Source organism: Falco rusticolus, chromosome 9 (assembly GCF_015220075.1).
Source record: "Falco rusticolus isolate bFalRus1 chromosome 9, bFalRus1.pri, whole genome shotgun sequence".
Lineage (NCBI taxonomy): Eukaryota > Metazoa > Chordata > Aves > Falconiformes > Falconidae > Falco > Falco rusticolus.
The window spans coordinates 18,801,401-18,816,120 of record NC_051195.1 but is presented as its reverse complement, the minus strand read 5'-3'; the positions used below and the strand labels follow the sequence as shown (position 1 = coordinate 18,816,120).

The 14,720-nt window shown below is 43.8% G+C and overlaps 1 protein-coding gene across 1 annotated transcript; it reads right to left on the bottom strand.

Moving 5' to 3' along the window:
• Positions 1-271: 271 nt before the first annotated feature.
• LOC119153495 (nucleolar RNA helicase 2-like) lies at positions 272-14,720 on the bottom strand. The gene is made up of 16 exons (XM_037400073.1): positions 14,697-14,720; positions 14,001-14,543; positions 13,524-13,817; positions 12,044-12,119; positions 10,904-11,082; positions 9,578-9,695; positions 8,733-8,918; positions 7,183-7,328; positions 6,767-6,916; positions 5,333-5,494; positions 4,663-4,782; positions 4,101-4,174; positions 2,829-2,988; positions 1,872-2,006; positions 1,044-1,088; positions 272-527 (listed from the first exon to the last, which is right to left on the bottom strand). The coding sequence occupies exons 1-16, from the start codon at positions 14,718-14,720 to the stop codon at positions 333-335; spliced, it is 2,607 nt and encodes an 868-aa protein (XP_037255970.1). The 3' UTR covers positions 272-332.

The window sequence follows — 14,720 nt, the reverse complement described above, 5'->3', positions numbered from 1 at the left end:
ATTTTTTTTTGAGAACCAGGTTTTTTAATGCAAGGGTTGCTGAACAGGCAAGGTGCAGTAACTGTCCACGTTTGAAGGCGTGCTGTTCGCCCACAGCACCGAGTTTCCAGTAAAACACTCCTCCCTGCAGAAACACATAGGGCGGGAAAATGGCACCAGCTGGTTTGCCAGGCAGAAAGAAAAATCTTCCAAAAACTCAGTCATTTCAGCAAACATGACTGTTAGCCATCCTCAAAGGTAGGCTGCTCTATCAAGGAATAAAGACAAAGAAGAACGTCTAACAGGCTTTTACTTTTTCATAAGTCAGCTCAGTCCTGTATCTGTACCAGAGGTTAATCAACTGATCTGTTAAAATCATGTCCCCGGTTTCCACTCTTAAACCAGTTGTTTCTCCTGAAGCTGCTGTCACTTTGCTTCCCATTTCTAAACCTGGAGAACCCTCGTCCCGCCTCCTGGGGGCACTCTTCCAGCTCAGGCAATTCCTTCGCCACAGACAGTTGCCAGCGCCTGGTGTCCCTCCACTGTTCCTGAAACAAGACCAATGTAAGGAGAATTTATGTGCTTGCAGGTGTGTCCAAGGTACCCTATGTCATTTAAAAGCAACATTGAATGCAAAGGCATTCCCAGACAAACCCCACCCAACGCCAAAACAGGTCAAGAGATCCCTCACAGCGAGGAGATAACTCACAGTCCTCAGACATAGGATAAACTATCACAAAGGGACAAGAGGAAGTGAAGTCAACAGAAAACTGGGTAACTCTCAATTAATCTGGAGAGATCAAAACCCAGAGTAGCCAAAGAACATAGGATTTTGTTTAATAAAATCAGGTAATATAATGAGAACTGAAATGAGAAAGAGGCATGACAGCATAACTTCTAACAATTGTGCTCTGTTCTTTCTAATGACTCTGTTGTCTATGCAATGCTCTTATTAAAACACAAGCCTTATCCTCCCACACCACCCTATATTCAGTCCTATACATGGCAATCACCAAATTTCAGATTGCCAGGTTCCAAAGCCAGTTCTGGCTACAAAAACATACCTGTATGTTACTCAGTTCGCCAACAGGGATATCAAAGCACACACCCTGTAACAGAGAAAAAGAGGCATTTACTTTCCAAAAATACATCCAAGAACAGAGATATGCAACTCCAGTCAGGCAGCACCTGCAACCGCTCATACACACTTAAGTGTAGAAACCAGAAATAGCAGAAGCACGGTCTTTGTAAGCTGAAAAAAAAAGAAAATAAAACGCAGACTCAAATGCTCCATGCTGACAGTAGCATTGCCTGCAATCAGCCTGTCTGTTTAAAAGTAAGACAGGCATCATCTGGCACCACAAGCTCTCCAAGAATATACCTGCACAGAAGACAGATGTCAGACACATCAGGAGCCAGGCTGACAGTCAGGTGAATGCTGTATTGCTTGGGTCAGGCAGTCAGTAGTCAGTCACTACCCTACTCTACAGCTGTCTTTCCAGTGCAGTGGTATACAGTGTTAGCATGTCACAACAACCACTCCCACTATATATATATATATATATATAAAAAATGATTTTTTTTTCTTTTTTAGGAGAGAATTCTTGCATTATCATTTAGGAGCAACATATCCATTCAAATCAGTGTCTTTTGAAACACTCAGCTAGCTTTAATATGTGTGTGTGTTTGGTTTTTTCAATAGTGTATACATAAACAGCAGTTTCAGGGGCCCTCATGATAGGTTACCATTTTCAGAGAAATGAGAGTAAGGTATCAGTATTTCTATAAGGGTATTTCAAAACTCCTACCTCAAACACTGCAAAAACTGGCTGCGTGTATGTCTGCATCTGCACACACACCCCCACCCCTTCCCCAAGGTTGGGCCAGCTTACCATCTTCCCCTTGAGGAAACGCATCGCAGATACTTTGCCATCTACCTCCTCACCAAGCTGTTCTTTTAGTCCTCTCCAGGCATAGCTCATGGTATGCATTTCTATTGAGCACTTTAACACCATGGTCACAAAGCCCTTTGGGAAACAGAAAAAAAAGCATTTACAAGACTAAACTTGGTTGGACAGCCTGTAGCTTGCTCACTGATGAACTATGTAATAACTTGTTATTGTAATGTAGCATTTAATCCTAAGAAGTCAGCTTCCTGAAAGTGAAGCAACCAAAAGCCTCCTAAGAAGCCAAAAGCATCCATGTAACCTAGGATTGCCCATTGATATTAAGGCAAATAGAAGACCCAGAAGCAAAGACACACCTATTCAATATATACAGAAAGTTACCAGTAGAAAATGGGTTACATAAAACCCAAACTCATACACAGTCCAGTCACACACTATTTCCAAAATTGTGTTACCATGCCACAAACTGGGCCAATTTCTCCCTAAATGCATCAGAAAAAGGAAGAGCTGTACTCTTCACCTGTCAAGATCTCTTTGAAATCAGGTAATCACATGCTAGACTTACTTGAAATACTACAGAAATGTAAAAGCTTCCTGGGAAGGGAAAAACTACAATAGCATGAACCAACCTATTAGCTTGTAAAATGTCATTAGTTAAACTCTCTTAAGAGCATCCAAGTTTTCTGTCACTTAAGTGTCTGGAGAAATTCTTGTAGTTCTCGTTACAAGAAAGTTTACTAACAGATTTCAAATTTCTCTGGTTTGCTGCAGAGCACCAGCAAGAGCTGATTTCAGTTAAGGAACAACCAACAAACCAGGAGCTGGGGACAACAGCTATTCAGAAACCCTACTGAAAGAACCCGAGATGATGATGCCACACTCTGACTGGACGCAAGCAGTTCATTTATCCATTACTGTTAACACAGGCATGACGTTATTTACCGCAGTTGAGTTGAGTAAGGAGCGCTGCTGTACGTAAGATGCCCCAGAAATATGGGCTAGAGCTGCTGCCAGGGCATCAACTGCCCCTTTTTCATCTATGAGCTCTTGAGCAGATTTTCTGAAGTAGTCTACTGCAGAAGGAGGAATGGCCTCCAGCAACCTACATGGTGACAACAAAAGTTTAAGAAATCAGCAAAGGCCAGTGTGAAGTGCAGTCATGTTTAAGACATAACCTTCAGACAGCTTTCAAGATTAACATATCATCTCTAAAAGCCTTGGCTATCATACTTATGCTTCACTACCACTCATTTAACTTGACACCTTCAGGATGTTGAATACCCACCTTCTCTGGTCATCAAGGTGAGCCTCCTGAAAGATGCGTTCAAAGTTGAGGATTTACAACATGGCATGTTTGACAGCATTGTCAAGGGAAGGCTCTAAAATACTAGCAACTCTTAACGCCATACCCAAGAACCCACAAGAAAGTGTTGCCAGCAAAGCCAAGAAGCCCTTGCTTTTACTTCACAATGAAGAGAAGCAAACCACTACAATGCCACTGCTGGGCTGGGGCAAGGCACTTCTTGCTCTCAGTGCAAGCTGATTAAATTGATTATTTCTGGGAGAGGCAGTGAAAACAAGCTGGGAAATTGAGAACAGCTATTTCTCTGATGCTGGTTTTTGTACACCAGCACCCTTCACCATTTTTTAGTATGCAGTGAACTCAACACCATGCCCATGGTCTCCTTTACACTGGTCAAATCCCTACCAATTATAATAATCTCTGTCAATGCAGTTTCCACCAATGGGGCAGCAAATGTAAACAGAGCTGCACAGAATAAAATCCACAACCCTTGATAATAAAACAATACAAAGAAACACAGGACACAGCTACAACACCCTCATTATGCCAGAGTAACTCCTCATTATACTAAGTATTGCTCCTTACACACTAATACTGTATCATCTGAGCAGACAAAATCAGTTTTCTCTCACGACAGTAATTCCTTGTTCTGCTACTGATTTCTGGTTATATAAACAAAGGTTAATTTTAGCAAGAACTTAGAGAACATCAGGTTCTATCAAAAGGTCTATGTTCAAGCACACAGAGGTTTATCGATATCATTATGAAAACAAGTCAGAGTTAACATGCAAAGCAGCTGACTTTTACAACATAGGCAAAGACACACTCACATACAGGTCTGCACCCTTGAAGCTCTGCAGTAACAGCATTGTTATTGGTAACATCTTTTTAGAACAGGCAAATAAACTTACTTTTTGGCATCATTACTTGAAGCTTTGATTACATCTGTAGCAGAGGGAACGCCTACACGCTTAAATGTAATCCCCTGAAATCAAGAAAACCAATTACAGTTAAAGGCATTTTCGGCACTCTACAGCTCAATCCTAACCGAGTCACATTATTGAGACTTCTAGTTACTATTTAGAACATCACTACAGTCTTCACTTAATCTATTTCTAAAGCTAGAATGAGGCTTTTAAGTTTCCACCTTTGTTAATCTGGAGCTACTTTACACAATTTACATGCAGATTATAATGCAAGGCATAGTCTCCTTCATGCATTCCTGTCACAGTCTGCCTGCTGACATCAACAGAGTACTGCCAACATGGGAGAACTAGTAAGAGATTTGAACAGGCTACTACAAAAGCATGTATAAACGCTTACCAAATATGAACACTTTAGGCCTACTACTCTATGGGACATGAGTCCCATACTGGACTCATAAGCAGCCCATCATTACAAAGTCTAAGAGTGGCAGAGTCTTTTTAGGAGCTGAAAAAATTTCATTAAACAGATGTCTGAGGTACAACTCACCGCTTTGTGCTCAACTTGTTTCAGAAGATCTTCTTCTCTTCTCTGAAATAAACAAATGCAGATCCCGGTCCGGCCAGCTCGACCTGTACGTCCAGAACGATGGATGTAGGAGTCAACATCCTTCAAAAATTCAGATTAACATGAGAAAACCTTATGTCACTTAAACTGCTGACATTTATAGATTATAAGAGAGAGAAAATGCAAGCTAAATTCTAATTCAAAAGCCTAAGGCGTGATTCATTATGTCTCTATACCCAAACCACTCAGATCTGCTTATGTTACCCTGCCCAAGGTATGCTGCCTCAGGTTTAAAAAACACTATTAAGTTTTTTTCAAATAAAAAGCTCCACTGGCGTTGCAAAAGAAAAAAGACAGCAGAAATGTTTTATAGAATCATTATGAAACTCAACAATGTTCAGAAGCGATTCAGAAATGCTGAAACAATGTCAAAAGCTATCTTACGACTTTGCAGAGTAACCGAAAACTGTCACTTTTACTTTAACCGAAACTCAAAATAAAAAAACTTAACTAGGAAATTCTAGGCTGGTGTTTACAAAAGAAAATCCACTTAATTTGTGAATCAGAACATAATTCTGGTGAAACACAGCAATAACCCACTGTTATGTCACAACGAAATAAATTACAATTTTAGTCTCCCCTAAGGACTTACTTTTGGTGGTGAACACTGCACAACAAGGTCAACCTCGGGAATATCCAGGCCACGGGCAGCTACATTTGTTGCAATCAAAACTTCAAACACACCATTTCTAAAGCCTTTTAATGTAATTTCTCTCTGTGTCTGTGGAATGTCACCGTGCAATGACTGGGCATCCTGTCAGTGAAACAAGCCATTAACATGTTATTTAATGGGGCAGCCTACACTGCAGCATCTACAGACATTTAATTACAAAAGCCGAAATATTGTGCAGAGCAAGAGAAAATAATTACACGGCCAATACCAAAGGAATATAAAGCATCCTACTTTGTGGTTTGATTCTTCTCTGGGACAGTAATACTCATAAGCAGTCGTTTTACCATAATATTATTTGTAGCACACCAACAGCAAACTGTAGAAGTTGCAGCCTGCCACACCAAAAGGGCCCACTTCAGCTCTCACTTCCACTGGAACAAATGGAAGCAACTTCTCTTAAGCAGTGCTCATCAAGAGCTAGCAAAAGACTTTGCTCCCTTCCCTGGGAAGCCATCCCAAAACCCACAGAAGCTGAAGTGAGGTTTTCAGGGCCTTCGCAAACCCTACAGGTGATCTGAACAACCTCTGCTTTTAATGGGACAAGATCAAGTGTTTGACAAGGAGAGAGGGAGAGTCACAAGCTCAGAATTCAAATGAGTAACTGCTCTCTAAAGCAGAACTTACTAACATAACAGAAAAATATGTCACATACTGACACAAGAACAAAACAGTCAGATTTTCTGGGAAAGCAGCAGAGCCAACAGACAAAAGTTGTTGTTGCAAGATCTTAATGGGCATGGTATATGACGTTTATCAAATACTGGGGCAAGCCATGTATTTCCACCACTGCTCTTTCTCCATAAATTAGTATTTGCTATCAAACTGAATTTTCTCTGAAAAAAAAATCCAGCAACTTTCCCCACACTCAAAAATAATTCAAGCAAGCATAGAAAACCTGCTCAATAGATCACCTGAGCTCTGATCAAACTATTAAATGACCTTCCAAGGGCAACAAGAGATTCCATTCTACCATATTAGTTGGATTTTCCTGAATACTGACTTTTCAAATAAATGCCATTACAAGATGGGAATCCGAAAAGCACACTAATGTGAGACGGAAGATGTGCACTATACTAGCTCCTGTTTATTACCACTATTACTGTCTCCTATTCAGCATGTGCTGCATTTTTTCCATTGATCCTGTCCTGCGTGATTTTAAAGCCAAAGGAATAAATTCATCACAGCCAAGAGGGTATCTTAAACTGCAAAGCTCTACTTTTAGAAGCAGCTTTCATAAGTCTTAAAACCACCTACAGAAACAACTTCATCCACGCAGTTGCAACCTCACATTTATTTCAGGGCATTCAACCCCTGCATATCTGTTACTGCTCTTCTCCATTCAGACTGCAGTACCTGTTTGAGCGAAGCATTCATAGCCAGTTCATTTGCTTCCTTTTTGGTCTCACAAAAGACAATGGTCCGCCCACGGCTGCCACTGTAGACTTGAATGATATCCCCAAGAACTCCTGCTCTCTGAGATGAGCGACACTGTATAGCCAGGTGCTGTTTGGGAAACAATCATGATAAGCATCTATGTTAAATCTAAACCACACAAGCACAGACAAAATGAACACAGAAAGAATATTTTTTTCTAAGCTTGCATACTGCTTCCATATGAAAGCTCTGCTTAACAAAAATAAAATAATAATCTGTGTGTTAATCATGTGAAAAGTCATTGCACAGCCCCATGGGCAGTGTCAGTGCAGAACCCATTTCATCCAGGTCACATACTCAAAGGACCTGCACTGCTCTGCAGCAGAATCACTCACTTCCACAGTCGTGGCAGTCCTTTGAGTCCTCTTTCCAATCAGGTCAATCTGTTCATATTCATCTTTCATGTATTTTTTCGCTACATCATATACCCATCGTGGACAAGTTGCAGAAAACAGCAGTGTCTGGGGGTTGTTCTCAGAACCTGGAAGGAAAGGCCACCGATTCCAGTCATCACAACAGAATCTGAAACTTGAGTACTGATAAAAAAAAGCAACAGAGTTGCTCTCAACTTGAGAGGCTTATATGTGCAGTAAGTGGGCTACAAAAAGAAAACTTAGAAGCAATGAAAACATTTTTAATATCCTTTAGACACAAAAGGCAAAATTACAGTAATTTTAACTGGACCAAACTAAGTCCTTCATCCTGCCTGAGAAGAAATGCAAGACACACTTCGACATCATCTGCTAAAAATGGTTTAGAGTGTGCCTGAAGTCCTCCCACATACTTGAAAGATCTCATCTCAGTCCTTCCTTGCCTGGTATTCCCATACTAACTAGCTGTGAACAGTATGGCTATGTGTAAAGGAAAAAGGCAAGCTAAAATGGACACTCTGCAGACTAGGGGCACGAATTATATAACAAGATAGATCACCCCAGGTAAAAACAGCTCAACAGCATCTTGAAAAAGTTTAACCTACCTTCATAACTCCACAGGTTCAGACAGAAAGAAACACACACTGCAAGAGGACACTATTATACCCCAAAATTTATCTTCCGGTTATGAAGAAAACTTTCAAAATTGAGTAACTACAACAACTCTTCCAAAAACTATCCAGATCTCCTTTTTCAGAAGGTTATCTGTGCTTTTTGGCTGTCAGGACACAGACCAACTCTGCAGAAATGGGGAGAACCTAACAGTTAAGTAAAAATAACAGTGGCTGTACTGGGTCAAACCTAAGATCCATGAAGTTCATATACTCTCCCCAACAGTAGTCAAGTGTAGTTAACAAAGATGTTAAGAAGCAGTGTCAGTAGCCAAGTTTTTGTGGCTTCCAGAGCCAGAAGTGATACCCTTGGTTTTAGTAATCCTTGATATTTCCACTTCCAGTAATTCAAGCCACTTTTCAAAACTTTTGGTATTAGTATAACGTGGGAAGGAAGGAACTTCACACTATTAAAATAACTTTCTTCACTGCCGTACTGGCTATCTGATGGCTTCGCTGAATGCCCACTACATCAGAAAAGAGCAAATATCCCCCAACTGTGAACTTTGTGTGATGCCGAGCGTACATGCACACCATAACCATAACCCTATGCTCAGCCACCTCTCTCAGGACGAAGAGCATTAGGGCTTAGGGAGCTGGGCTGGGTTTGTTACTTTTTGCCATTTCCTCACACACACCCTCCTTTCAGGGATGTCATTCCAGCCCTTGAGCCATCTGTTACCTTGCTTTGAATCTTTTTTAATTCTACCTTACCCTTTTCTCTGAGGTCTGATACTAGCATTGCAAAAAGGATTCGAGTTAGAAGTGCACTGGCAGTTTTCAAAATAGCATAACTGCACTTTCTGCATTATCCCCTATTCCTCTCCTGCTGTCATAATTTACCTTTTTTATAAGCAAATCCTAAGATTTCTTCCACTTGTTCAGCAAAGCCCATGTCCAACATGTGATCAACTTCATCCAAAACAACATGCTTCACACTGGAAAGTTCCAGCTTGCTATTCTGAATGTGGTCTTTGATCCGTCCAGGAGTCCCCACTAGAACATCAATGCCACTTCTAAGAAGATCAACTGGAAGATGACAAAAAAAACAAGGACAGTGTCAGAATGCTAAGAAACAACAAGGTAAAAAGTCACCAGTACACAGCAACACTTCTCATTTTAGAGCCAAAAAGCGACTGCTCTCAACTTTAATCTCTGAATAAAGCACTAGATCCAGTCCAGGTAACAAACAAGTAAACTTAATGGTGGTCCAAGTTACTCTTGTCAGGAATACCAGCTAAACCACAAGCAAACTTACAATAAGATACATCAATTTCCAAGCAGCAATCATCTGCATTAGAAACCTCCAGAGCTTTGTAAGGAAGAACACTTTAGTTTTTCAGCTGATTTCTTTTTCACAGCTATCTCTGGAGACAGAAAGAGCCACATGCACATACAGAGTTCTCTCCCTTCTTTGGATGGTCATCTAGTCCCACAAAAACCAGACAAACATGCAATAAAGGAGAAACTAAAAGGACTAGTCACTTTGCAGACCTATAACCATTCTTTTAAATAAAGTTTCATTGGAACTAAAATAATTCAACCCAGGCTTATGCTTCCTTTGAAAGCAATGGCATGGTTTCTGACTGAAGTGAAACTCCAAGGAGCAAAAAAGCCAGTTTTATTCATGGAATGCATTTGGAGAAAGTCAACTTCAATCCTGTAGTAACTCCTTAGCATTTACTTACGTTGTGCTTTATATGGTGTTCCTCCATAAAAACAAGCCACTGACAGTTTCCTGGTGAGATTCTTGAAGTCTTTGGCTACTTGAGTGGCCAGTTCCCTCGTTGGAACAAGAACCAGCACCTGGAGGGAGCGAAAGGAGACAAAAACGCAGCTGTTGCTTGGGAGAGGGTGCTAGGACAAAAGGGTTTACTTCATGTCAAACACCTTGTACTCCCATTCTGACTCTACACTTGCTGCAGAGATGCCCACAGCTCCCCACCATCCAAGCAATATTTCCTGCCACCTGGAGCCCGCACACAGCCTCATAGCCAGCATGAGGAAACAAGGCAAAGCATGACAAAATAACTGAGATGTAGAAAACAAGTTTGTTTTTTTTTCTTAATACCAGATAAAACAGACACTTCATTAACATAACCAAGGACAATGAATGAATTCAGCATTAAAGGATAAGAGCAGGCACTAAGCAATCTGGACCAGTAAGGTCTTAAAAGATACACAGCATGATGCACTCCACCTATCTGCCGCCTTCCAGTATCTATCCTTCTCCCCTCCATTTCGTTTAAGAATGAAACGATTAAAATAAAGAGCTAAATTATTCTCTAGAAATCTTTCTGACAGTAAGATTTTAAAACTTACATTGCCATTAAAGTTAGTAAAACAGAAGGATGAAGTAGGCAACAAATCTGCAGACTACAGCAGCTTTTCAGTCTAATGTTAAACATATATACTTCATTTGTATGGGAATACATCATCTGATCACAGATATCTCATTATTGATTCCTACTTAATGAGATTCCATGATTTGGAATATAAACACCACTTGCATCCATTAAGACAAGTCTCCAGACATAACAGGGGAAAAAAACCCCAACCAACCAAGAGCCTTCAGTTATCACCATGGAATTCATAGTGAGAAACAGCCTCAGTGAACAGAGACAAGTCCAGCTGACTCAACCGCTTCCTCAGAAGAGGCAGGGGACTGAGCCCCAAAGCCGCAAGCTAACTTCCTGCAGACAGCAGTCTGGAAGTCCGGTAGGTACTACTGCAGTGCCCTGACCATTCTCCCTGAAGCAGTCACAAGGAACCCTAAACATGAAACATGTTATCACTGTGATGCTGCAAGATCTGTCACACTGTAGCTCCTGATCCAAGGAAAGTGTTCAGTATTACAAACACCAATAAAGGAGAAAGAAGAAGTGTTCAGTATTACAAACACCAATAAAGGAGAAAGAAGTCCCAAACAAAGAGTCGCCAAAGCAATTACAAAATCACTTTTGAAAACTGCCACATTCTAAGGTTTTGGTATTAAGCCTTAAGTGATAAATTACTTTTGGTGCACGACTTCTTCTCTCATCTTGTGAGACACTCTGAAGTTTTTCCGTCAGTGGAAGAGCAAAAGCAAAGGTTTTCCCAGTTCCTGTTCGAGCTTGAGCAATTACATCTTTACCATCGTATATGGGCTGAAAAGTCTTCACTTGCACAGGGAACAGGTATTTTATACCTCGAGCTGTAAGATAACCCAAAGAGGTTTCATTAAAAGGTAAACAGCTAGAAGCCCTCAGATATAACTAGCCCAAATATGTAGGGCACATCACATCAAATCCTGCACACAACAGGAGATGCAACTTGGAAGAAAACCACGTATCTTTATTTTCACTCCTACTCTAGATCAAAGGATATTCCACCCCCACACACACAGCTGAGTATCCACAATGAAATACGGTCACCTTTGTGATGTCTGGTGTAAGTCAACAGGAGAGGAAATAAAAAATAAAAACACAACATGTTTTTTTCTGATACAGCCCAAGATTTTGTGGTAGCTTGGTTCCAAAGGGTGGGAGGAGGTAAGGGTGTTTGTTTTGAAATATTCTAAAACTCCAGAGAGATTTTGCACAGTGGAAATTAAACAATCCAAGAGAAACTTTTGAGTAAAGAAAACATGAAGGAACAAAGAGAATTCTTTCTGAGGAACAAGAATAACACAACTTACCACCACAGAGGACAAGAACTCTACAGTGATTACTCCCTCAACAAAATTAATCAAAACAAGATATGAAAATGCCCAAAGTATGAGAATAATCTGTTCACAGAAGCCAAACAGTCTTCATATACAAAACACCTTTACACTTAAGAAGTGATATTGTAGACAGCAGATATGAGAATTGAAGATACATAGTAAGTAGAATGATGCTGACAAGAAGAGAAACCTGTCTCTAGAACGTGTATCTAGAAATGACCACAGCATGAATGAACAAACTCACCTTAAGGCACTTGAAGCTGAACAAAACAGAAACTTTGTTCCTAACTAACAACAGCAGATTCTTTGAATCTACAGTGACTACTCACATGCATATTGTTACCACACAATAAGTGTATGACAAGTGCAGGCTTCTGTCTCTGCTTAAACAGGTAAACAGTGCAATTCTGGACAAATGCTTACAGAAATTTCTTTCACCACATTAACTAACCTTTGAGAAGGTTGATGGTGTTTTGGGAGAGAGGAAAATTAGAGAAGGCACCTTCTTTTGCTTCTTCTGTCAGCTCCTAACAGGATAAAAGAAAAAAAGAAAAAAAATAACTTAATAGTTCTAAGAGATGAGCAAACAACATAGCCTACATAAGCACACAAGAAAAGCTGTGCATTTGCTTTACCACTGCAATCTTACCAGCTACCTCCCTTCTGTTTAAAGAAAACCCTTGCAGAGCAGGCACTTCACAAACAAAAATGTCATCACAGAGTGAAGTGGGAAACTTTAATCTGGCCACCCTGTATTAGAAGACAAGACACATTGACACAGGCTATACCACTCAGTGTGACAGAATTCCTACAAGCAAATCCTGGCTTTACATCAGTCTTAAGACCTCCCGCCAAAGGTATTCCTGTGCTTGTTACCTGCAACAATTTGTTCAAAACCCCAATTACTGCTATCTCATCCCTAGTTCAGATATACCTGTGCCACCTTTTAAGACCCCGGCGAACAAAAGGGAGTTGCCCCTTCCACGTGATCTTAGTGCATCATGCACATATGCTCGGCAAGTTCAGGAAAGGGAAACTACTTGTTAAAATCTGAACTGGAGTCCGCTGAAATCATTAGAAAACTTCTTCACAGCAAAATGTCACAATTCACTGCATGAAGCAGGAATTTCCCTCCACATCACACCTACTCAGTACACCACAGAAACAACTTCTTAACTTTGCACACCACTAGATACTTACTTAAAACTCACAATTTAGCTTCTACTTCAAAGGTCCAAGAGATGACATCATTACACCCAAAGTACCAAATGCACTCTTGATTCACATTCCCATCTTAAACACACGAGAGAAAACTGCCCACAGAAAGCCCTATACAGGGGAAGGCAAGCTGCAAGGCCCTCTCGTATCTACATGTGAGGCCAAGGGTGAAATCTGAAGAGGGAGAACTCCAGAAATGGGAACTAATTAAGGTAACTGTGACCTTCCCTTATAGGACACCTTGCTAAATACTTCTTTGAAGGGCCAGCCAGCAGAGAGAGCACCACCACAGCACAAAGCGGTGCGCGTTTCTGGGCTGGTGACTGCCTGTGCGGCAGGGAGAAACCCTGGCGCTGCAGGACGCACACCAAGTGGCTACATGAAGATGAGCCAGCACACGGAAGCTGCTCCGTGCTAGCCACCCTCCTTCACTGCAGGATAAGCTACTCCAAACAGCTCGACGTTTCTTACAAGGAGAAAGGCACAAAGAGAGACGGGTAGTCACCCGCCCCAGCATGGCCCCAGCAGGCGCGATGCCGGGCGCTCGCTGACACCCAGGACCAGGTGCCGCAAACCTATGAGGTACAACAGCCTAACGCTGCCACTGCCCTCACACACCAAGTCTCCACGCAGCACCCACGGCATATTACGCCCGCTCATTACCACGGAGCCTTCAGGCAAGCTAAGGGCTCACGCTGGCACCGCATTAGTACCTCTGCGTCGCTGTCCTGCTCTCCAGCGGCCGCACTGCCGGACACGCTGTGGGCTACCGGGGACACCACGCCGTTGCTCACAGCGGAGGAAGGCTGCACCGTGTGCTCGGCGCCGCCGCTCTCTCCAGTCAGACCGTTACTCTTCTCCTTGGTTTTTTTTGTTTTCTTGGCCAGGGGCGGCCCAAGGTCACCGTCGCCCAGCCCGCTCTCCTCAGGCTGGGCCTGCGCGCCCTCGGCCTTACCGCGCCGCTTCACTCTCTCCCGCCGCTTCAGCTTCTTCTCCTGGCTCTCCTCCTGCCGCAGAGAAGCGGGCGTTACACGGCGGACCTGCCGCCCTCGCCCGCCCGTTCCAACAACCCGCCGTTATTCGGTTCTAAGGCCTCAACGCCCGGGCTGCCCCCGGGCCCGCGGCGGGGCCGGGCCGTACAAAATGGCCGCCCCCGCGGCGGCACGTGGCGCGCGGCCGCCCGCTCCCACCTTGACCTTCCTCCGGCGGCCCCGGCGCAGGGACTCGTCGCCCGCCGGCGCTTGCGGCTCGGCGGGGCCGGCGGCGAGGCCGGCGGCGGGCATGGCGGCCGGCTGCTCCCCGGGAAGGCGTGCGGCGGCGCTCCCGCCCGTCTCGCAGCGGCGGCCCCAGCCCCCTGGCTCCGCCCCGGCGCGCAGGAAGTGAGGCGCTACGGGCGGCGGGCGGGCCGGGCCGCGGGGCAGCGCCGCCGCCAGCAGCAGCAGCGGGGCCGCCCCGCCGCCGCATAGCCAGCCCCGCTGCCGCCGCCCGCTGAGCGGGGCCGCCGCCGCCCGGGCCGCGGGGAGCCCGAGCCGCGCCGCGCGGCCCCACGCGCCACCCATGCGGCCGCTGTGCGCCGGCCCGGGGCCGCCCCTTCCGCCCGGCCGGTCCCTTCCGGCGGCTGCCGCGCCCCGCCCCGCCCCCGCCCGTGCGCCCCCCGGGCCGCTGCACCGGCAAGGCGGCACTCGCCGCTGGCAACGGCAGAAAATACTGCTTCTAACGCGTGCAAATGCTGCCTGTGCCACAAAATACACACCCCAAGCACTACTCGCCTTCGCCCAGCACGGGTGCTTCTAAAACCTGCTAAGAGAATATATTTTATTTTTTTGGAAAATGTACAGGTTCGACCAGCAGTTAAGATCTATATATTATACAGTGAGACACGGTACAGTTCTTCTGAACGTGACAGCCAT